Source organism: Bombina bombina, chromosome 11, assembly GCF_027579735.1.
Source record: "Bombina bombina isolate aBomBom1 chromosome 11, aBomBom1.pri, whole genome shotgun sequence".
Taxonomy (NCBI): Eukaryota; Metazoa; Chordata; class Amphibia; order Anura; family Bombinatoridae; genus Bombina; species Bombina bombina.
Genome location: NC_069509.1, coordinates 56,089,215 through 56,113,053, shown reverse-complemented (window position 1 = coordinate 56,113,053; position 23,839 = coordinate 56,089,215). Strand labels below are relative to the sequence as shown.

At 39.7% G+C, this 23,839-nt stretch overlaps 1 protein-coding gene across 1 annotated transcript in view; it reads left to right on the top strand.

Moving 5' to 3' along the window:
• LOC128642463 (NADPH oxidase organizer 1) overlaps window positions 1-23,839 on the top strand; it is a 93,711-nt gene that overhangs the window by 55,821 nt on the left and 14,051 nt on the right. Inside the window, exon 6 of the mRNA XM_053695235.1 lies at window positions 5,264-5,377. Within this exon, the coding sequence (XP_053551210.1) occupies window positions 5,264-5,377 (114 nt within the window). The remainder of the gene's footprint in view (window positions 1-5,263; window positions 5,378-23,839) is intronic.

Below are 23,839 nucleotides of genomic sequence, written 5' to 3'. Positions count from 1 at the left end.
CAACATTGGCAAATAGTACAGGGTGATCCCTCACTTACGTTTCTTCAATGGCAGAATCCGAGAGTGGGCTATAAGCGTGACAGAAGTCTGAGAGACTCACTCATGCTAACTGATCCTAGTCACTGTTACAAACAGGATACCTGGCTACACCAGAAAAAGAAACACGGGTGTTACAGGTGTACTGGTTGCACCACCTGTAATGCTATGATTCAAGGATCCACATTTGGACACCCCTATCAACAAAAGAGATACCAGATCAGACATTTCCTCACTTGTACCACCACCTTCGTAGTGTATCTTCTAAACTGCAGCTGTGGCAGATTTTACGTGGGGGAAAACCACTGACGAGGCAAGGACTCGACTTGTGAATCACAGGTCCTCTATTAGGGTTGCCCTAAAGAAAGGGACCAGCGATCAGCCAGTGGCCAGACATTTTTTAGAACAAGGACATGGGGTACAAGACCTTCGATTCACATTGATTAATCATGTCCCCCCACTATAAGGACACTTTGGTTCAGTTCAAAAATAGGAAACTGCAGACGGTGTGTGAAGATCACAAAGAGAAAACTGTGTACCGATGGTTGAGCGGTGGAGACAATAGGAGATTTTTTATACAGAGACGAAGGAGACAAAGATTCTATACAAAGCAGTCACTCCAAACGGTGGAAAGTAGCTCGGGATCAGATACGGATGTACCACAGAGTATGAGTGGACCTACCAGTAGCCAATCCACTGGACATCAGGTTTTTCAGGGGGTCACCACCAGAGCCAGCCAGCGAAGAAGAGGGGGAGGCCCCATATTCGCAGGGGAGGCTAGAGAGAGAAAGCCGCCTCTACCACCCGGGTACCACCCAATACTGGGGACAGGGAGGACCTGGTAGTGAACATCAGTGATCGGGTCCTGTCCACAGCTGAGTTGAATGTACTGAATAGAGGCCTAAGCTTTGTTCCATCATACAGAGGTGATGACTTTAATATCTTTATTGACTGTCAGAAGTTCCAGAGGTCCTTAAGACTTAAAGAGTTTTTCAGGGACGCACCAAAGTTGGAGGAAAAACAACCTTTCAGGACTAAGAATTCCTTTGATCCCGAAAGTAGCAACTGTAGTATTAAGACCTTTATGAGACTGATTACTAAGGATCTAAGTGGTGGACATGCTAACCCGTTTCGTAATAACCTGTCAGAATCAGAGAGGGAAGCTATTGTATCACTTTCTAAAGAATTGTAATCCAAACTTTGTACAGACTGTAACAGTGTTATATTGAATTATAACAAAGTAACTCTAGTGAAAAATCTACCCTTAACAAGGGTCCCACCATTTGCGGATATCACTGAGTATTAAAATTAATAACCATTTCTTCTCATGAAAACAAGACTCGTTAGTAATTTAACAGAGGGCTTACCGCTCCGGTGACAGTTAGTAACTGTATAGGTCAAAATTGGAATTCACTTTCTCCGCTGTTACTGAAATAGTAGCACACTTTGGGTTTGTATCAATTCACTCACCCTCCAGAGCTGATGCGGTATCCAGTCCTCTGTCTCACACAACAGGTATGTTCCTCTGTTGTGGGCTGTCCTGCTACTGGAGCTATTAGGGCTCTCCTAAACCCTTAGTTATGGCTAATAAAGCAACACACAAATTTCACAGTTCCAGCTTAGTCAGGAAGGAGAGAGAGAGATGAAATACGTTAAAACTTTCTAAAGACCCTGATATTGTGATAAGGACAGCTGATGAGGGTGGGGCTGTGGTAGTGTTGAACTACAAGGATTATAGTGATGAAATCAAACAACAATTGAATGATATTCACACTTACCAACCTTTAAATAAAGATCCTATGAAAGATTTCCAATTATTGATTGATCAAGCTGTACAGACGGGCATTAAAGAGGCTTGGATTGATGAAGAGATATCCAAGGTTCTGTTGATTGAGCATCCAGCTTACCCAGTTTTATATATGTTACCTAAGATCCATAAAGACCATAAACGGCCTCCTGGAAGACCGATTGTCTCAGCCAGGAACTCGATTACTTCAAGATTGGCGATCTTTGTCGATCACTTCCTTCAGCCACTTGTGAGGAATATGAGGTCCTATCTGAGGGATTCAACACAACTCATTGATGATTTGAAATCAGTTTCTGTTGAAGAACCATACATTCTGGTAACTGCAGATGTAAATAGTCTTTACACCATCATTCCACATGAAGCAGGGAAACTTTATGTTTCTGAAGCATTGGATAGATACCCATACGTTGGTCCCGCGAAAGATTTTTTGATACAACTTCTTGACTTAAGTCTCCGGTTGAATTATTTTCGCTTTGAAGGCAAATTTTACCAGCAGATCTCTGGCGTGGCCATGGGATCTAACGTGGCCCCCTCTCTAGCCAATCTCTTCATGGAGAATTATGAAACCACAGTTATGCAGATCTATACCAAACCAGAAGTATTATCGATGACCTCCTGATCATTTGGAGGGGATCATCGATACAACTTGAGACATGGTTCACCCACTTAAACTCTCTACAGAATCCGGTCAATTTCAAGATGAAACATGATGCAATGTCCATCGAATTCTTGGACCTTAGAATTTTAAAACTGGAGAATGGCCAATTGGGCACTTCACTCTTTAGGAAGTCCACAAATAAAAATTTGATTCTACATGCCACTAGCAACCACCCTACAGCTTTATTGAAAGCAATCCCTAAAGCACAGATGTGCCAGGTTATTCGCAAAAACAGTGATGTCACATTGAGGAACAACTCACTGATATGGAAGAAAGATTTACCCATAGAGGTTATAATCCTCGTCTGATTCGTCAAAGTAGGTCTTTGGCTGAGAGTATGACAGTACCGTCTAATCCAACCAAGACAGACATCGAGCCAAGAATGATGTTTACTACGACATACAGCCCATGCACTAGGACACTAGGGAAGGCACTCAGACAACATTGGCAAATAGTACAGGGTGATCCCTCACTTACGTTTCTTCAATGGCAGAATCCGAGAGTGGGCTATAAGCGTGACAGAAGTCTGAGAGACTCACTCATGCTAACTGATCCTAGTCACTGTTACAAACAGGATACCTGGCTACACCAGAAAAAGAAACACGGGTGTTACAGGTGTACTGGTTGCACCACCTGTAATGCTATGATTCAAGGATCCACATTTGCACTTTTTGCTATGTTTTGTTATTGTTATCCCCTATTTGCTGCCCATTATGGGGGCATTTTGGTTTACTTAGTTGCTACGTTGTGTTTGAGATGGTTTGTAGTGTTAGGATTAGACTGTATGAGCCTGTATAGTTACAATAGTTTACTCTCAGTTTAGCTGGCCCACTATCTTTGGGTTCTCTATTTTCTTTGTTTCTCTCAGTAGCAGGTCTCTGTATATTCTGATACCCATATTGGATTAATGAATCTAAGTTATAAATCTGACTGTAGCTATAGCTTGCATTTCATTTAACACAAATTCTTAATCAGCTAATCACATGGCAGCAGCTCAAAGCATTTAGGCATCCAGACGTGGTGAAGACAACTTGCTGAAGTTCAAACCGAGCATCAGAATGGGGAAGATTTAAGTGACTTTAAACGTGGAATGGATGTTAGTGCCAGACGAGCTGGTCTGAGTATTTAAAAAACTGCTGACCTACTGAGGCTTTCACACACAGCCATCTGTAGGGTTTACAGAGAATGGTCCAAAAAAGAGAAAATATCCAGTAAGCGGCAGTTGTGAGAACAAAAATGCCTTGTTGATGTCAGAGGTCAGAGGAGAATGGGCTGACTGGTTCAAGATGATAGAAAGGCAACAGTAACTCAAATAACCACTCGTTACAACAAGGTATGCAGAATACCATCTCTGAACATGCAACACATCAAACCTTGAAGCAGATGGGCTACAGCAGCAGAGGACCACACCGGGTGCCACTCATGTCAGCTAAGAAAAATTTGCACAGGCTCACCAAAATTAGACAATAGAAGATTGGAAAAACCTTGCCTGGTTTGATGAGTCTCAATTTCAGCTGTGACATTCAGATGGTAGGCTCAGAATTTGGCATAAACAACATGAAAGCATGGATCCATCCTGCCTTGTATCAATGGTTCAGGTTGGTGCTGGTGGTGTAATGGTGTGGGGGATATTTTCTTGGCACACTTTGGGCCCCTTAGTACCAATTGAGCATTGTTTAAACACCACAGCCTACCTGAGTAATGTTGCTGACCATGTCCACCCCTTTATGGCTACAGTGTACCCATATTCTGATGGCTACTTCCAGCAGGATAATGAGCCATATCACAAAGCTCAAATCATCTCAAACTGGGTTCTTAAACATAATAATGAGTTCCCTGTACCCAAATGGCCTCCACAGTCACCAGATCTCAATCTAATAGAGCACCTTTGGGATGTGGTGGAACGGTAGATTTGCATCATGGATGTGCAGCCGGCAAATCTGCAGCAACTGCGTGATGCTATCATGTCAATATGGACCTAAATTTCAGAGGAATGTTTCCAACACCTTGTTGAATCTATGCCACAAAGAATTAAGGCAGTTCTGAAGGCAAAAGGCGTTCCAACCCGGTACTAGCAAGGTGTACCTAATAAGGTGGCCGGTAAGTGTATGTGTGTGTATGTGTATATATGTATGTGCACACATACATACTTGTGAACAGCAATTTTTTTATTTTAAAATTTTAAATATTTTAAATTAGTTTTGTTCCTAACTCTTTAAAAAACATGTTATTTATAAATATTAACAAATATATATTTATATATCTTTATATACATATAGAGCTATAGAGATTATATATATATATATATATATATATATATATATATATATATATATAAATATGAAATTATTTAAACTATTTCAGCTTTAGCGCACTTTCGGGTCAGTGCTCAACCGAAAGCTATAGCAGGGTTATGTAGTGTGCCCCATAGAAGTCCACGAAGAGAAGAATTAAGCGCAGCCGTGCTGTCTAACCTCTAGATGTTAGTAAACCTTAGCCCTTCTCTCAAGCGATAACTTTTTACTTTCAACTTGTAATATGAGCACAAGAATATTAGAGCTCAATAGTGCTTATATTTTTGTGATTCCCCTTTTAATCAAGGTCAATATGCACTCAGATTGTTTGATGTCCCTTTAATGGCATGTTTTCTTTGAGAAATTGAAATGTAACATTCTCTTTGTAAAATTAATCTACTGGTTTCATATGATAAATAAATAAGGTACATTTGTGTAAAATATAGTTTCTTGACAAATTTCTTGCAGGTTGGTGGCTGGTGGAGAATGAAGAAAAGCACTTAGCTTGGTTTCCTGCCCCTTATTTGGTAAATTGTGAAATCACAGATACGAAAACTTCAAAGGAAGAATCCTTAGATGAAGGTAATGACAAGGTTGCTGCTCTCTAGCATTCATTAAATGCAATCGCATTTGAAGGGGCAATTGACTCAGGCAAGCAGCAGATAAAAAATAATTGTATTTAAAGCTAGTGCAGGAACAACCTTTAAAAGGAGCTGGGCTTTCTATATGTCCCACCTCTATTGGGAGGCTGATTTTCTCAGATTTTTCTTGTTTACATAGTGTTTCTATAGCTAACATTGCAATATTAAAATATTTAGTATATGTAGTGGTAAAATAAAGGCAAAGGACGGAGATTTTTGTAAGCAACGTAATAAACTACAGCAGGTAAAATGGATAATTGGGAACAAATTTGATTTTTTTTTTTTTTTACAGCAAATGGTTCCTTTAAACTACTCATATTCTTCCATGCATCTATAGTGTATATCTTCTAGTTAAGTCCAAAACAAACTTTCATATTTCAAATAAGGCATGTCATTTTAAACAACTTTCCAATTTACTTTTATCACCAATTTTGCTTTGTTCTCTTGGTATTCCTAGTTGAAAGCTAAACCTAGGAGGTTCATATGCTAATTTCTTAGACCTTGAAGGCCACCTCTAATTTAAATGCATTTTAATAGTTTTTCACCACTAGAGGGCATTAGTTCACGTGTTTCATATAGATAACATTGAGCTCCTGCGCGTGAATTTACCATGGAGACAGCTCCGATTGGCTAAAATGCAAGTCTGTCAAAAGAACTGAAATAAGGGGGCAGTCTGCTGAGGCTTAGATACAAGGTAATTGTGTGTTTGTTATGCAAAACTGGGGAATTGGTAATTAAGGGATTATCTATCTTTTAAAACAACAACAATTCTGGTGTTGACATTCTGGTGTTGACTGTCCCTTTAAGGGATACTGTATTCAATTATATTCTACAGCTCATATAAACTGAGCAAGTGAGTAGCATTTTAAAAATGGTGATATTTTGCCTGAAAAGATTATGAGGTATCAGTTATATACTTCCTGTCAAGGCTCATTTGCTGATCGGCACTTCCTGCTAAAGCTTATTGGCTGATAGGTACTTCCTGATAATTCTCATTGGCTGATGGGTACTTTCTACTAATTCTCATTGCCTGGTAAATGCTACTTGCTAATGTTAATTGGGCTGATAGGTACTTTCTTTAGGGAACCTACCGACATTTTCCTGAGGTTTTCTGGGACTAGCAGGTGAGGGGAACATGGGTGTTTTGTGGGTGGAGCCATAGCCAGGGGCAAAGTCATGGACAGATTTAGTCAGAGTGAGGGCAGCCAGAGGGTAGAGCAGAAGCAGTTCCTGGTTTAGCTATGAAAACTGGGATATCTGCCTGAAGGGGAAGTAGCAGGAGGAAAATCAGAACAAAGCTCCCAGTCTGTGACAATCCTGCAACATAAAGGACGTTTGGGACCAGCCGGACTGGGACCAACATTAGGCCAGAACCAATAAGGTAGAGCAGCACACTCCCCAGTCCCCACCCGTTTGTTATTTAACCACATCCCAAAACTGAAAAGTGTTTGTAACACCCTTTTCAATGCCCTTCTATTACTGTATTTTGTAAATTGAAGTTCACCTTCAAATAATGAATAACCTCTTATTGCTTATTAGCCTTTGTATTTAAAGTCTCTCCTGAGAACTTCTCATCACACACAGACATCCACATGCACACACAAATACATCCACATGCACACACAAATACATCCACATGCACACACAAATACATCCACATGACATCCACATGCACACACAAATACATCCACATGCACACACAAATACATCCACATGACATCCACATGCACACACAAATACATCCACATGACATCCACATGCACACACAAATACATCCACATGCACACACAAATACATCCACATGACCTCCACATGCACACACAAATACATCCACATGACCTCCACATGCACACACAAATACATCCACATGCACACACAAATACATCCACATGACATCCACATGCACACACAAATACATCCACATGACCTCCACATGCACACACAAATACATCCACATGCACACACAAATACATCCACATGACATCCACATGCACACACAAATACATCCACATGCACACACAAATACATCCACATGACATCCACATGCACACACAAATACATCCACATGCACACACAAATACATCCACATGCACACACAAATACATCCACATGACATCCACATGCACACACAAATACATCCACATGCACACACATGCACACACAAATACATCCACATGCACACACATGCACACAGAAATACATCCACATGCACACACAAATACATCCCAGACATCCACATGCACCCACAAATACTTCCATATGCACACACAAATACATCCACACACAAATACATCCACATGCACACACAAATACATCCACATGCACACACAAATACATCCCAGACATCCACAGGCACCCACAAATACATCCCAGACATCCACAGGCACCCACATGCACACACAAAAATACCGCAGACATCTACAGGCACACATAAATACATCCCAGATATCCACAAGCACCCACAAATATATCCCAGACATCCACAGGCACCCACAAATACATCCCAGATATCCACAAGCCCCCACAAATACATCCCAGAGATCCACAGGCACCCACAAATACATCCCAGACATCCACAGACACACACAAATACATACCAGACATCCACAGACACCCACAAATACACCCCAGACATCCAGAGACACCCACATGCACACACAAATATACCACAGACATCTACAGGCACACACATGCACACACAAATACATCCCAGACATCTACAGGCACACACATGCACACACAAATACATCCCAGACATCTACAGGCACACACATGCACACACAAATACATCCCAGACATCCACAGGCACACACATGCACACACAAATATATTGTAGACATCCACAGGCACCCACAGGCAAACACAAATCGTGGCCGGACTTTTAGCCGACAGACATTTGGCCGACGGACATTTGGCCGATGGACATTTGGCCGACGGACATTTGGCCGAAACACAAGTGGCTGTCAGATAACAGTCCGGCCACGAGATAGATAGATTTGATAGATAGATAGATACATAGATTAGATAGATCAATAGATGCAATAGATACATTTGATAGATACGATAGATAGATTTGATAGATAAATAGATAGATTTGATAGATAGATAATTTCCCGGACAGAGAATTACAAGACGTGCGCCTGGGACCCATGGTAAGGTTCCCAGAGGCAGTTGCGGTGCCCGAGGCTCTGATTAGAACAGAGCACTCTGGAACGCATCTGCCCTCGGCCGTCATCGGAACATTCTTTAGCTTTCTGTCTGTCGGCCAAATGTCCGTCTGCCAAATGTCCTTCTGCATTTTGTCAGAGCACCAACACAAATACATCCCTGACACCCACAGGCGCATACATGCACACACAAATACATCCCAGACATCCACAGGCACACACATGCACACACAAATACATCCCATACATCCACAGGCACACACATGCACACACAAATGCATCCCATACATCCACAGGCACACACATGCACACACAAATGCATCCCATGCATTCACAACCAAACAAAAACTAGAACCCACAGACATCAACTGGCATCATCAAGAGGAGCTGCTACTCTGCGACTGCATACCTCCCAACTGTCCCTATTTTTGCGGGACAGTCCCGATTTTTGGGGTCTGTCCCTGGTTGCTAGCAATCTGTCCCGCATTGCCCCATGCATTAAAAAAAAAAAAAAAAGCAGTTGTTTTTTCTCTCCCAGGGTAATATACCTGTTATATTCCTTGTGGAAAATGAATGGTGTGTGGGTTAAGTAGGAGCAATAAGGCTGTATACCCTCTGACTTCAGGTAATGGTGACCTCTAACCCCTGGTAGTGATGACGTCTAACCCCTGGTGATAATACTAGCATGCCTTAAGTTTTATACAATGAGCAGTGCAACACCAGGGTAACGAACAGTGGCAGCCTCAGACTGCCAGCTAATGTGCTTGCCAACCCCATGACCTCATACAATGAGTTACAGATACCCATATATGATGTACTCTGTGTCTATCTGTATCTATAAGTGTGTATGTGTGTGTATCTGCATGTATAAGTGTAAGCTGTGTAGTGTGTGTGTGTATCTGTATGTATAAGTGTAGGCTATTTAGTGTGTGTGTCTGCATGTATAAATGTAAGCTATGAAGCGTGTGTATCTGCATGTATAAGTGTATGCTGTGTAGTGTGTGTGTGTATCTGTATGTATAAGTGTGTTTGTGTATCTGTATGTATGTGTAAGCTGTGTAGTGTGTGTGTGTATCTGCATGTATAAGTGTAAGCTATGTAGTGTGTGTGCGTATCTGCATGTATAAGTGTATGCTATGTAGTGTGTGTGTGTATCTGTATTTATAAGTGTATGCTATGTAGTGTGTGTGTCTGCCTGTATAAGTTTATGATATGTAGTGTGTTTCTGCATGTGTAAGTGTATGCAATGTAGTGTGTGTGTATCTGTATGTATAAGTGTATGCTGTGTAGTGTGTGTGTGTATATCTGCATGTATAAGTGTAAGCTATGCTGTGTGTGTGTGTATCTGTATGTATAAGTGTGTATCTGCATGTATAAGTGTATGCTATGTAGTGTGTGTGTGTGTCTGCCTATATAAGTTTATGATATGTAGTGTGTGTCTGCATGTGTAAGTGTATGCAATGTAGTGTGTGTGTATCTGTATGTATAAGTGTATGCTATGTAGTGTGTGTGTGTATATCTGCATGTATAAGTGTAAGCTATGCTGTGTGTGTGTGTATCTGTATGTATAAGTGTGTATCTGCATGTATAATTGTATGCTATGTAGTGTGTGTTTGTATCTGCATGTATAAGTGTATGCTGTGTAGTGTGTGTGCGTATCTGTATGTATAAGTGTGTGTGTGTATCTGCATGTATAAGTGTAAGCTATGTAGTGTGTGTGTGTGTGTGTATCTGTATGTATAAGTGTGTGTGTATCTGCATGTATAAGTGTATGCTATGTAGTATGTGTGTGTATCTGCATGTATAAGTGTATGCTGTGTAGTGTGTGTATCTGTATGTATAAGTGTGTGTGTATCTGCATGCATAAGTGTAAGCTATGTAGTGTGTGTGTATCTGCATGTATAAGTCTATGCTATGTAGTGTGTGTGTGTGCATATCTGCATGTATAAGTGTATGCTATGTAGTGTGTGTGTGCGTATCTGCATGTATAAGTGTATGCTATGTAGTGTGTGTATCTGTATGTATAAATGTATGCTATGTAGTGTGTGTCTGCCTGTATAAGTGTATGATATGTAGTGTGTGTCTGTATGTGTAAGTGTATGATATGTAGTGTGTATCTGCATGTATAAGTCTATGCTATGTAGTGTGTGTGTGTGCATATCTGCATGTATAAGTGTATGCTATGTAGTGTGTGTGTGCGTATCTGCATGTATAAGTGTATGCAATGTAGTGTGTTTGTATCTGTATGTATAAGTGTATGCTATGTAGTGTGTGTGTATCTGCATGTATAAGTGTAAGCTATGTAGTGTGTATCTGTATGTATGTGTGTATCTGCATGTATAAGTGTATGCTATGTAGTGTGTGTGTGTGTCTGCCTATATAAGTTTATGATATGTAGTGTGTGTCTGCATGTGTAAGTGTATGCAATGTAGTGTGTGTGTATCTGTATGTATAAGTGTATGCTATGTAGTGTGTGTGTGTATATCTGCATGTATAAGTGTAAGCTATGCTGTGTGTGTGTGTATCTGTATGTATAAGTGTGTATCTGCATGTATAATTGTATGCTATGTAGTGTGTGTTTGTATCTGCATGTATAAGTGTATGCTGTGTAGTGTGTGTGCGTATCTGTATGTATAAGTGTGTGTGTGTATCTGCATGTATAAGTGTAAGCTATGTAGTGTGTGTGTGTGTGTGTATCTGTATGTATAAGTGTGTGTGTATCTGCATGTATAAGTGTATGCTATGTAGTATGTGTGTGTATCTGCATGTATAAGTGTATGCTGTGTAGTGTGTGTATCTGTATGTATAAGTGTGTGTGTATCTGCATGCATAAGTGTAAGCTATGTAGTGTGTGTGTATCTGCATGTATAAGTCTATGCTATGTAGTGTGTGTGTGTGCATATCTGCATGTATAAGTGTATGCTATGTAGTGTGTGTGTGCGTATCTGCATGTATAAGTGTATGCTATGTAGTGTGTGTATCTGTATGTATAAATGTATGCTATGTAGTGTGTGTCTGCCTGTATAAGTGTATGATATGTAGTGTGTGTCTGTATGTGTAAGTGTATGATATGTAGTGTGTATCTGCATGTATAAGTCTATGCTATGTAGTGTGTGTGTGTGCATATCTGCATGTATAAGTGTATGCTATGTAGTGTGTGTGTGCGTATCTGCATGTATAAGTGTATGCAATGTAGTGTGTTTGTATCTGTATGTATAAGTGTATGCTATGTAGTGTGTGTGTATCTGCATGTATAAGTGTAAGCTATGTAGTGTGTATCTGTATGTATGTGTGTATCTGCATGTATAAGTGTATGCTGTGTAGTGTGTGTGTGTGGATCTGTATGTATGTGTGTGTGTGTATCTGCATGTATAAGTGTAGGCTGTGTAGAGTGTGTATCTGTATGTATAAGTGTGTGTGTGTATCTGTATGTATAAGTGTGTGTGTGTGTGTGTGTATCTGCATGTATAGGTGTATGCTGTGTAGTGTGTATCTGTATGTATAAGTGTAAGCTATGTAGTGTGTGTATCTGCCTGTATAAGTGAATGATATGTAGTGTGTGTGTGTGTATCTGCATGTATAACTGTATGCTATGTAGTGTGTATGTATCTGCATGTATAAGTGTATGCTATGTAGTGTGTGTGTGTGTATCTGCATGTGTATGTGTATGCTATGTAGTGTGTATCTGCATGTGTATGTGTATGCTATGTAGTGTGTGTGTGTGTATCTGCATGTGTAAGTGTATGCTATGTAGTGTGTGTGTATCTGCATGCATAAGTGTATGCTATGTAGTGTGTGTGTATCTGCATGTATAAGTGTATGCTATGTAGTGTGTGTGTGTGTGTATCTGCATGTGTATGTGTATGCTATGTAGTGTGTGTGTGTATCTGCATGTATAAGTGTAAGCTATGCAGTGTGTGTGTATCTGCATGTGTATGTGTATGCTATGTAGTGTGTGTGTGTATCTGCATGTATAAGTGTAAGCTATGTAGTGTGTGTGTATCTGCATGTATAAGTGTATGCTATGTAGTGTGTGTGTATCTGCATATGTAAGTGTAAGCTATGTAGTGTGCTACTGTGCATTTTTGCTGACTTTAAAGGCCAGAATCTAGAATATTAATGGGGAATGCAGAGAGCAGTTTTAAAGAATCTATTATTAAATGTCCAACTAAGATAAAAATATTTAGCACTGTCTCTGCAAAGGTTAATTAAATACAGAGCTCACATAGCCATAGCAGTGGTTTGAGCTTGTGTTTGATTTGCTGCCTAAGAGTATTAAAAGATATGACTTTATTTAGAATTTTATTTATATTACTTTGGACTTATGATATTTTAAGCCCCGCCCCTTTCAATTTTTTGCCGCGGGGGGGGGGGGGGGGGGCCCTCTTTTGAATTTTGAAATGTTGGGAGGTATGCGACTGTCATCCTTCCCCCTTGATTAGTTCACTCAATATGCACGTGCGCAGCATTCCTGCACAGCTATGGTGGCACAGACATAAGGCAGGAAGTGGAACCAGCCTGACGTGGTTCACAGACACAGCAAGGCAGTGAGAAGACCCTGTATCATGCACAAATAATAATGCTAGCAACTGGGCAGGGCTAAAACAACCATCCCAGTCCACAACTGGTCCAAACCTCTTTGCAAACACCCTGTGTATCCTAGGCTCAGCCCAGCCCTTGTTGGGTGCTCTGCATTTGATATCCTGTATTTTAATGCATTAAAGGGTTCTATTAAAGGGACACTAAACAAAACAACACATGCATGTGAAAGAACACTTTTTATAGGGACAGTCTACTCCAGAATTTGTATTGTTTAAAAAGATAGACAATCCCTTTATTACCCATTCCCCAGTTTTGCATAACCAACACTGTTATATTAATGTACTTTTTAAGTCTGTGATTACCTTGTTTTTAAGCCTCTGCAGACTGCTCCCTTATCTCAGTTCTTTTGACAGACATGCATTTTAGCCAATCAGTGCTGACTTTTAAATAACCCCACAGGAGTGAGCACAATGAACTATCAGTGTCTATAAAAAAATGTCAAAATGCACTGAGACAAGAGGCAGTTATACTGCTTAAAAATTAGCATATGAGCCTACCTAGGTTAAGCTTTCCACAAAAAAAAAAAAAAAATAACAAGAGAGCAAAGCAAATTTTATTACAAAAGTAAATTGGAAAATTGTTTTAAAATTGCATGTGCTATTGGAATCATGAGAGTTTAATTTTGACTAGACTGTCCCTTTAAATGATAAAAAATATTGCATAAAAAAGTCATTTTTAATTTATTTTAATATGCTATCAGCCTGGTAAGGACAACTGCCACAGATCTTTTGGCAGACAGGGCCACGCCATGAACGCATGTAAACAAAAAGTATTTATTTAGCTTAGGAACATCCAGTTTTCAAAAAAACTATAGAGAGATGTGTTACAATTTAATTTTTTTATTTTTTTTTATGCAAAAAGTTACAAAAAAATACCTTTGCTTTTAAAAGGCAGATCCCATCTCTTAGTTTTACTAGCACACAGCAGATATCCTCTGATACAAAATACATCTTGGATATGCACTTTTCCTATTACCGTCTTATTTCCATACGTTTTTCCTATTGTTCAAGTGACTGAATTGTAAGCTCTTCAGGACAAAAATTCTATATCCCACGTTTACTGATTATTTTCTACTATTTTTTAAACTTATGCTGCTTTCTGTAGCATTACTGTGAGGATACTTTGTGCTAAAGAAATCCTATGCTGGTCGCTAAAACAAAGCTGCTATAAAAAGAAATCTAGCAACTGCAGGTTATTTATTATAGTTCTATTTTAGTGAATGCAGACATCCCAACACTCCCTGATTGTAATAGCGGCTCCTTAATACCAGCAAATGGAATGCAATCTCCCTGAAACTCCAAGTACCATGATCCAATGTGGCCCTAATCCAGAAAAGTGTTTCTTTAAGGAATGCCTTTAGTTGCTGGGACGTTATAGAACCCTCAAAGCATCAGTAACCAAAAAGCTCCCACTTATTCTAATAAAATAAAAACACAAATACTACCTTATTTACTGCACGTAATTAAACTTCGTATTCTAAAACATTTACGCATTCAACAAGCGTACGATCACTGGAAAATAGGTTTGTTGCATGTGGCTGTGCAATAAAGCTACTTTTTTTAATTTGATTTAGTGGGAAGCTACTTTACTGATAAGTCTTTATCTTATTTAGGGTTTCAAGGTGTCCAATATATAACTGGGGGGGCGGAGCAATAGCAGGTGAAGCCACCTCCCTGAAATGAGTTTTTGCAGGTTAGGATGTCTGTGAATGAATTACACTCTAATTGCTGTTATTTTGCGACTGTGCCCTGTATGCAAGTCACTGACTGTAACACCTGCTTATATGGGACTCTACGGATCTTAAAGTTGTTTTTTTATTGACTTGCGAGGGAGTTATCATTTTCGCCATTACATTTGGAATAGAAGTGCTTGTTCACCTTACATGTACTTTAGTGGATAAACTAAAAAAAGAAAATTAAAGGGAAAGTCTACCCCAGAATTTGTATTGTTTAAAAAGATAAATAATCAGTTTATTACCCATTCCCCAGTTTTGCATAACCAGCACAGTTATACTAATATACTTTCTTTCATGTAATTAGCAAGAGTCCATGAGCTAGTGACGTATGGGATATACATTCCTACCAGGAGGGGCAAAGTTTCCCAAACCTCAAAATGCCTATAAATACACCCCTCACCACACCCACAAATCAGTTTTACAAACTTTGCCTCCTATGGAGGTGGTGAAGTAAGTTTGTGCTAACCAAAGCCAGCTCCCAAGTCCACATGAAGGTGCGGCCCTCATTCCAGCCCAGCTGGTAGGGGGCAGATTACGTTTTTTCAAAGAAATTTGGATCAATTCAATTCACAATCTTTGGATTCAAAACATTGTTTCAGAAGGGTACAGAATTGGCTTCAAAATAAGGCCTCCTGCAAAGAGATTTTTTCTTTCCTGTGTCCCAGTAAATCCAGCGAAGGCTCAAGCATTTCTGAAATGTGTTTCAGATCTAGAGTTGGCTGGAGTAATTATGCCAGTTCCAGTTCTGGAACAGGGGCTGGGGTTTTATTCAAATCTCTTCATTGTACCAAAGAAGGAGAATTCCTTCAGACCAGTTCTGGATTTAAAAATATTGAATCGTTATGTAAGGATACCAACATTCAAAATGGTAACTATAAGGACTATCCTGCCTTTTGTTCAGCAAGGGCATTATATGTCCACAATAGATTTACAGGATGCATATCTGCATATTCCGATTCATCCAGATCACTATCAGTTTCTGAGATTCTCTTTCCTAGACAAGCATTACCAGTTTGTGGCTCTGCCGTTTGGCCTAGCAACAGCTCCAAGAATTTTTACGAAGGTTCTCGGTGCCCTTCTGTCTGTAATCAGAGAACAGGGTATTGTGGTATTTCCTTATTTGGACGATATCTTGGTACTTGCTCAGTCTTCACATTTAGCAGAATCTCATACGAATCGACTTGTGTTGTTTCTTCAAGATCATGGTTGGAGGATCAATTTACCGAAAAGTTCATTGATTCCTCAAACAAGGGTAACCTTTTTAGGTTTCCAGATAGATTCAGTGTCCATGACTCTGTCTCTGACAGACAAGAGACGTCTAAAATTGATCTCAGCTTGTCGAAACCTTCAATCACAATCATTCCCTTCGGTAGCCTTATGCATGGAAATTCTAGGTCTTATGACTGCTGCATCGGACGCAATCCCCTTTGCTCGTTTTCACATGCGACCTCTTCAGCTTTGTATGCTGAACCAGTGGTGCAGGGATTACACAAAGATATCTCAATTAATATCTTTAAAACCGATTGTACGACACTCTCTGACGTGGTGGACAGATCACCATTGTTTAGTTCAGGGGGCTTCTTTTGTTCTTCCAACCTGGACTGTAATTTCAACAGATGCAAGTCTGACAGGTTGGGGAGCTGTTTGGGGGTCTCTGACAGCACAAGGGGTTTGGGAATCTCAGGAGGTGAGATTACCAATCAATATTTTGGAACTCCGTGCAATTTTCAGAGCTCTTCAGTCATGGCCTCTTCTAAAGAGAGAATCGTTCATTTGTTTTCAGACAAACAATGTCACAACTGTGGCATACATCAATCATCAAGGAGAGACTCACAGTCCTCTGGCTATGAAAGAAGTATCTCGAATACTAGTATGGGCGGAATCCAGCTCCTGTCTAGTTTCTGCGGTTCATATCCCAGGTATAGACAATTGGGAAGCGGATTATCTCAGTCGCCAAACGTTACATCCGGGCGAATGGTCTCTTCACCCAGAGGTTTTTCTTCAGATTGTTCAAATGTGGGGACTTCCAGAAATAGATCTGATGGTTTCCCATCTAAACAAGAAACTTCCCAGGTATCTGTCCAGATCCAGGGATCCTCAAGCGGAAGCAGTGGATGCATTGTCACTTCCTTGGAAGTATCATCCTGCCTATATCTTTCCGCCTCTAGTTCTTCTTCCAAGAGTAATCTCCAAGATTCTGAAGGAATGCTCGTTTGTTCTGCTGGTGGCTCCAGCATGGCCTCACAGGTTTTGGTATGCGGATCTTGTCCGGATGGCCTCTTGCCAACCGTGGACTCTTCCGTTAAGACCAGACCTTCTGTCGCAAGGTCCTTTTTTCCATCAGGATCTCAAATCCTTAAATTTAAAGGTATGGAGATTGAACGCTTGATTCTTAGTCAAAGAGGTTTCTCTGACTCTGTGATTAATACTATGTTACAGGCTCGTAAATCTGTATCTAGGAAGATATATTATAGAGTCTGGAAGACTTACATTTCTTGGTGTCTTTCTCATCACTTTTCCTGGCATTCTTTTAGAATTCCGAGAATTTTACAGTTTCTTCAGGATGGTTTGGATAAAGGTTTGTCTGCAAGTTCCTTGAAAGGACAAATCTCTGCTCTTTCTGTTCTTTTTCATAGAAAGATTGCTAATCTTCCTGATATTCATTGTTTTGTACAAGCTTTGGTTCGTATAAAACCCGTCATTAAGTCAATTTCTCCTCCTTGGAGTTTGAATTTGGTTCTGGGGGCTCTTCAAGCTCCTCCGTTTGAACCTATGCATTCATTAGACATTAAATTACTTTCTTGGAAAGTTTTGTTTCTTTTGGCCATCTCTTCTGCTAGAAGAGTTTCTGAATTATCTGCTCTTTCTTGTGAGTCTCCTTTTCTGATTTTTCATCAGGATAAGGCGGTGTTGCAAACTTCTTTTAAATTTTTACCTAAGGTTGTGAATTCTAACAACATTAGTAGAGAAATTGTGGTTCCTTCATTATGTCCTAATCCTAAGAATTCTAAGGAGAGATCATTGCATTCTTTGGATGTAGTTAGAGCTTTGAAATATTATATTGAAGCTACTAAGAATTTCCGAAAGACTTCTAGTCTATTTGTTATCTTTTCCGGTTCTAGGAAAGGTCAGAAGGCCTCTGCCATTTCTTTGGCATCTTGGTTGAAATCTTTAATTCATCATGCTTATTTCGAGTCGGGTAAAACTCCGCCTCAAAGGATTACAGCTCATTCTACTAGGTCAGTTTCTACTTCCTGGGTGTTTAGGAATGAAGTTTCGGTTGATCAGATTTGCAAAGCAGCAACTTGGTCTTCTTTGCATACTTTTACTAAATTCTACTATTCTTGATGTGTTTTCTTCTTCTGAAGCAGTTTTTGGTAGAAAAGTACTTCAGGCAGCTGTTTCAGTTTGATTCTTCTTCTTATAATTTCAGTTTTTTTCATTATAAGATTTAAACTTTATTTTGGGTGTGGATTATTTTTCAGCGGAATTGGCTGTCTTTATTTTATCCCTCCCTCTCTAGTGACTCTTGCGTGGAAGATCCACATCTTGGGTAGTCATTATCCCATACGTCACTAGCTCATGGACTCTTGCTAATTACATGAAAGAAAACATAATTTATGTAAGAACTTACCTGATAAATTCATTTCTTTCATATTAGCAAGAGTCCATGAGGCCCACCCTTTTTTGTGGTGGTTATGATTTTTTTGTATAAAGCACAATTATTCCAATTCCTTATTTTTTATGCTTTCGCACTTTTTTCTTATCACCCCACTTCTTGGCTATACGTTAAACTGATTTGTGGGTGTGGTGAGAGGTGTATTTATAGGCATTTTGAGGTTTGGGAAACTTTGCCCCTCCTGGTAGGAATGTATATCCCATACGTCACTAGCTCATGGACTCTTGCTAATATGAAAGAAATGAATTTATCAGGTAAGTTCTTACATAAATTATGTTTTTTACCTCTGTGATTACCTTGTATCTAAGCCTCTTATCCTTATCTCAGTTATTTTGTCAGACTTTAGCCAATCAGTGCTGACTCCTAAATAGCTCCACAGGAGTGAGCACAATGTTATCTATATGGCGCGCGCACACACAAACTAGGGCTGTCTAGCAGCTAAAAACTGTAAAATGCATTGAGATATGAGGCAGCCTTCAAAGACTTCAAAATTTTCATATGAGCCTACCTATGTTTAGCTTTCAACAAAGAATACCAAAAAGAACAAAGCAAATTGGAAAGTTGTTTAAAATTGTTTGCCCTATCTGAATCATGAAAGTTTATTTTTGACTAGGCCGTCCCTTTAATAAAAATTACACCAAAACAGAATTGTGTAAAAACAAATAAAAATGTGATATATGTGAAATAAGTGAACAAAAGTGTCCAAAATAACGGCTAGATTTGGAGTTTGGCGGTAAAAGGGCTGTTAACGCTCCGCGGGTTTTTTTCTGGCCGCACCATAAATTTAACTCTGGTATCGAGAGTTCAAACAAATGCTGCGTTAGGCTCCAAAAAAGGAGCGTAGAGCATATTTAGCGCAAATGCAACTCTCGATACCAGAGTTGCTTACGGACGCGGCCGGCCTCAAAAACGTGCTCGTGCACGATTCTCCCATAGGAAACAATGGGGCTGTTTGAGCTTAAAAAAAACCTAACACCTGCAAAAAAGCAGCGTTCAGCTCCTAACGCAGCCCCATTGTTTCCTATGGGGAAACACTTCCTACGTCTGCACCTAACACTCTAACATGTACCCCGAGTCTAAACACCCCTAGCCTTACACTTATTAACCCCTAATCTGCCGCCCCCGCTATCGCTGACCCCTGCATTACACTTTTAACCCCTAATCTGCCGCTCCGTAAACCGCCGCCACCTACGTTATCCCTATGTACCCCTAATCTGCTGCCCTAACATCGCCGACCCCTATGTTATATTTATTAACCCCTAATCTGCCCCCCACAACGTCGCCGACACCTACCTACACTTATTAACCCCTAATCTGCCGAGCGGACCTGAGCGCTACTATAATAAAGTTATTAACCCCTAATCCGCCTCACTAACCCTATCATAAATAGTATTAACCCCTAATCTGCCCTCCCTAACATCGCCGACACCTACCTTCAATTATTAACCCCTAATCTGCCGACCGGAGCTCACCGCTATTCTAATAAATGTATTAACCCCTAAAGCTAAGTCTAACCCTAACACTAACACCCCCCTAAATTAAATATAATTTTTATCTAACGAAATAAATTAACTCTTATTAAATAAATGATTCCTATTTAAAGCTAAATACTTACCTGTAAAATAAATCCTAATATAGCTACAATATAAATTACATTTATATTATAGCTATTTTAGGATTAATATTTATTTTACAGGTAACTTTGTATTTATTTTAACCAGGTACAATAGCTATTAAATAGTTAAGAACTATTTAATAGTTACCTAGTTAAAATAATTACAAATTTACCTGTAAAATAAATCCTAACCTAAGATATAATTAAACCTAACACTACCCTATCAATAAAATAATTAAATAAACTACCTACAATTACCTACAATTAACCTAACACTACACTATCAATAAATTAATTAAACACAATTGCTACAAATAAATACAATTAAATAAACTATCTAAAGTACAAAAAATAAAAAAGAACTAAGTTACAGAAAATAAAAAAATATTTACAAACATAAGAAAAATATTACAACAATTTTAAACTAATTACACCTACTCTAAGCCCCCTAATAAAATAACAAAGACCCCCAAAATAAAAAATTCCCTACCCTATTCTAAAATACAAAAATTACAAGCTCTTTTACCTTACCAGCCCTGAACAGGGCCCTTTGCGGGGCATGCCCCAAGAATTTCAGCTCTTTTGCCTGTAAAAAAAAACATACAATACCCCCCCCCCAACATTACAACCCACCACCCACATAGCCCTAATCTAACCCAAACCCCCTTAAATAAACCTAACACTAATCCCCTGAAGATCTTCCTACCTTGTCTTCACCATCCAGGTATCACCGATCCGTCCTGGCTCCAAGATCTTCATCCAACCCAAGCGGGGGTTGGCGATCCATAATCCGGTGCTCCAAAGTCTTCCTCCTATCCGGCAAGAAGAGGACATCCGGACCGGCAAACATCTTCTCCAAGCGGCATCTTCTATGTTCTTCCATCCGATGACGACCGGCTCCATCTTGAAGACCTCCAGCGCGGATCCATCCTCTTCTTCCGACGACTAGACGACGAATGACGGTTCCTTTAAGGGACGTCATCCAAGATGGCGTCCCTCGAATTCCGATTGGCTGATAGGATTCTATCAGCCAATCGGAATTAAGGTAGGAATATTCTGATTGGCTGATGGAATCAGCCAATCAGAATCAAGTTCAATCCGATTGGCTGATCCAATCAGCCAATCAGATTGAGCTTGCATTCTATTGGCTGATCGGAACAGCCAATAGAATGCGAGCTCAATCTGATTGGCTGATTGGATCAGCCAATCGGATTGAACTTGATTCTGATTGGCTGATTCCATCAGCCAATCAGAAAATTCCTACCTTAATTCCGATTGGCTGATAGAATCCTATCATCCAATCGGAATTCGAGGGACGCCATCTTGGATGACGTCCCTTAAAGGAACCGTCATTCGTCGTCTAGTCGTCGGAAGAAGAGGATGGATCCGCGCTGGAGGTCTTCAAGATGGAGCCGGTCGTCATCGGATGGAAGAACATAGAAGATGCCGCTTGGAGAAGATGTTTGCCGGTCCGGATGTCCTCTTCTTGCCGGATAGGAGGAAGACTTTGGAGCACCGGATTATGGATCGCCAACCCCCGCTTGGGTTGGATGAAGATCTTGGAGCCAGGACGGATCGGTGATACCTGGATGGTGAAGACAAGGTAGGAAGATCTTCAGGGGATTAGTGTTAGGTTTATTTAAGGGGGTTTAGGTTAGATTAGGGCTATGTGGGTGGTGGGTTGTAATGTTGGGGGGGGGTATTGTATGTTTTTTTTTTACAGGCAAAAGAGCTGAAATTCTTGGGGCATGCCCCGCAAAGGGCCCTGTTCAGGGCTGGTAAGGTAAAAGAGCTTGTAATTTTTGTATTTTAGAATAGGGTAGGGAATTTTTTATTTTGGGGGTCTTTGTTATTTTATTAGGGGGCTTAGAGTAGGTGTAATTAGTTTAAAATTGTTGTAATATTTTTCTTATGTTTGTAAATATTTTTTTATTTTCTGTAACTTAGTTCTTTTTTATTTTTTGTACTTTAGATAGTTTATTTAATTGTATTTATTTGTAGCAATTGTGTTTAATTAATTTATTGATAGTGTAGTGTTAGGTTAATTGTAGGTAATTGTAGGTAGTTTATTTAATTATTTTATTGATAGGGTAGTGTTAGGTTTAATTATATCTTAGGTTAGGATTTATTTTACAGGTAAATTTGTAATTATTTTAACTAGGTAACTATTAAATAGTTCTTAACTATTTAATAGCTATTGTACCTGGTTAAAATAAATACAAAGTTACCTGTAAAATAAATATTAATCCTAAAATAGCTATAATATAAATGTAATTTATATTGTAGCTATATTAGGATTTATTTTACAGGTAAGTATTTAGCTTTAAATAGGAATCATTTATTTAATAAGAGTTAATTTATTTCGTTAGATAAAAATTATATTTAACTTAGGGGGGTGTTAGTGTTAGGGTTAGACTTAGCTTTAGGGGTTAATACATTTATTAGAATAGCGGTGAGCTCCGGTCGGCAGATTAGGGGTTAATAATTGAAGGTAGGTGTCGGCGATGTTAGGGAGGGCAGATTAGGGGTTAATACTATTTATGATAGGGTTAGTGAGGCGGATTAGGGGTTAATAACTTTATTATAGTAGCGCTCAGGTCCGCTCGGCAGATTAGGGGTTAATAAGTGTAGGTAGGTGTCGGCGACGTTGTGGGGGGCAGATTAGGGGTTAATAAATATAACATAGGGGTCGGCGATGTTAGGGGCAGCAGATTAGGGGTACATAGGGATAACGTAGGTGGCGGCGATTTGCGGTCGGAAGATTAGGGGTTAATTATTTTAAGTAGCTTGCGGCGACGTTGTGGGGGGCAAGTTAGGGGTTAATAAATATAATATAGGGGTCGGCGGGGTTAGGGGCAGCAGATTAGGGGTACATAAGTATAACGTAGGTGGCGGTCGGCAGATTAGGGGTTAAAAATTTTAATCGAGTGGCGGCGATGTGGGGGGACCTCGGTTTAGGGGTACATAGGTAGTTTATGGGTGTTAGTGTACTTTAGGGTACAGTAGTTAAGAGCTTTATAAACCGGCGTTAGCCAGAAAGCTCTTAACTCCTGCTTTTTTCAGGCGGCTGGAATCTTGTCGTTAGAGCTCTAACGCTCACTGCAGAAACGACTCTAAATACCAGCGTTAGAAAGATCCCATTGAAAAGATAGGCTACGCAAATGGCGTAGGGGGATCTGCGGTATGGAAAAGTCGCGGCTGTAAAGTGAGCGTTAGACCCTTTAATCACTGACTCCAAATACCAGCGGGCGGCCAAAACCAGCGTTAGGAGCCTCTAACGCTGGTTTTGACGGCTACCGCCGAACTCCAAATCTAGGCCTAAGTGTCTAAAAGCAATACACTCTAAATGATACTTCCACCACTATAGTGAATAATAACGTTCCTTCTCCTTTAAAGGGACATTATACACTAGATTTTTCTTTACATAAATGTTTTGTAGATGATCCATTTCTATAGCCCATCTGGTTGTGTTTTTATAAAAATGTATAGTTTTACTTATTTTTTTTAAATATCATTGCTCTGATTTTCAGACTCCTAACCAAGCCCAAAGTTTTAGGAGAATACTGATGTCTACCTACTCCAGCTTGCTCCTGTTTGTGTAAAGG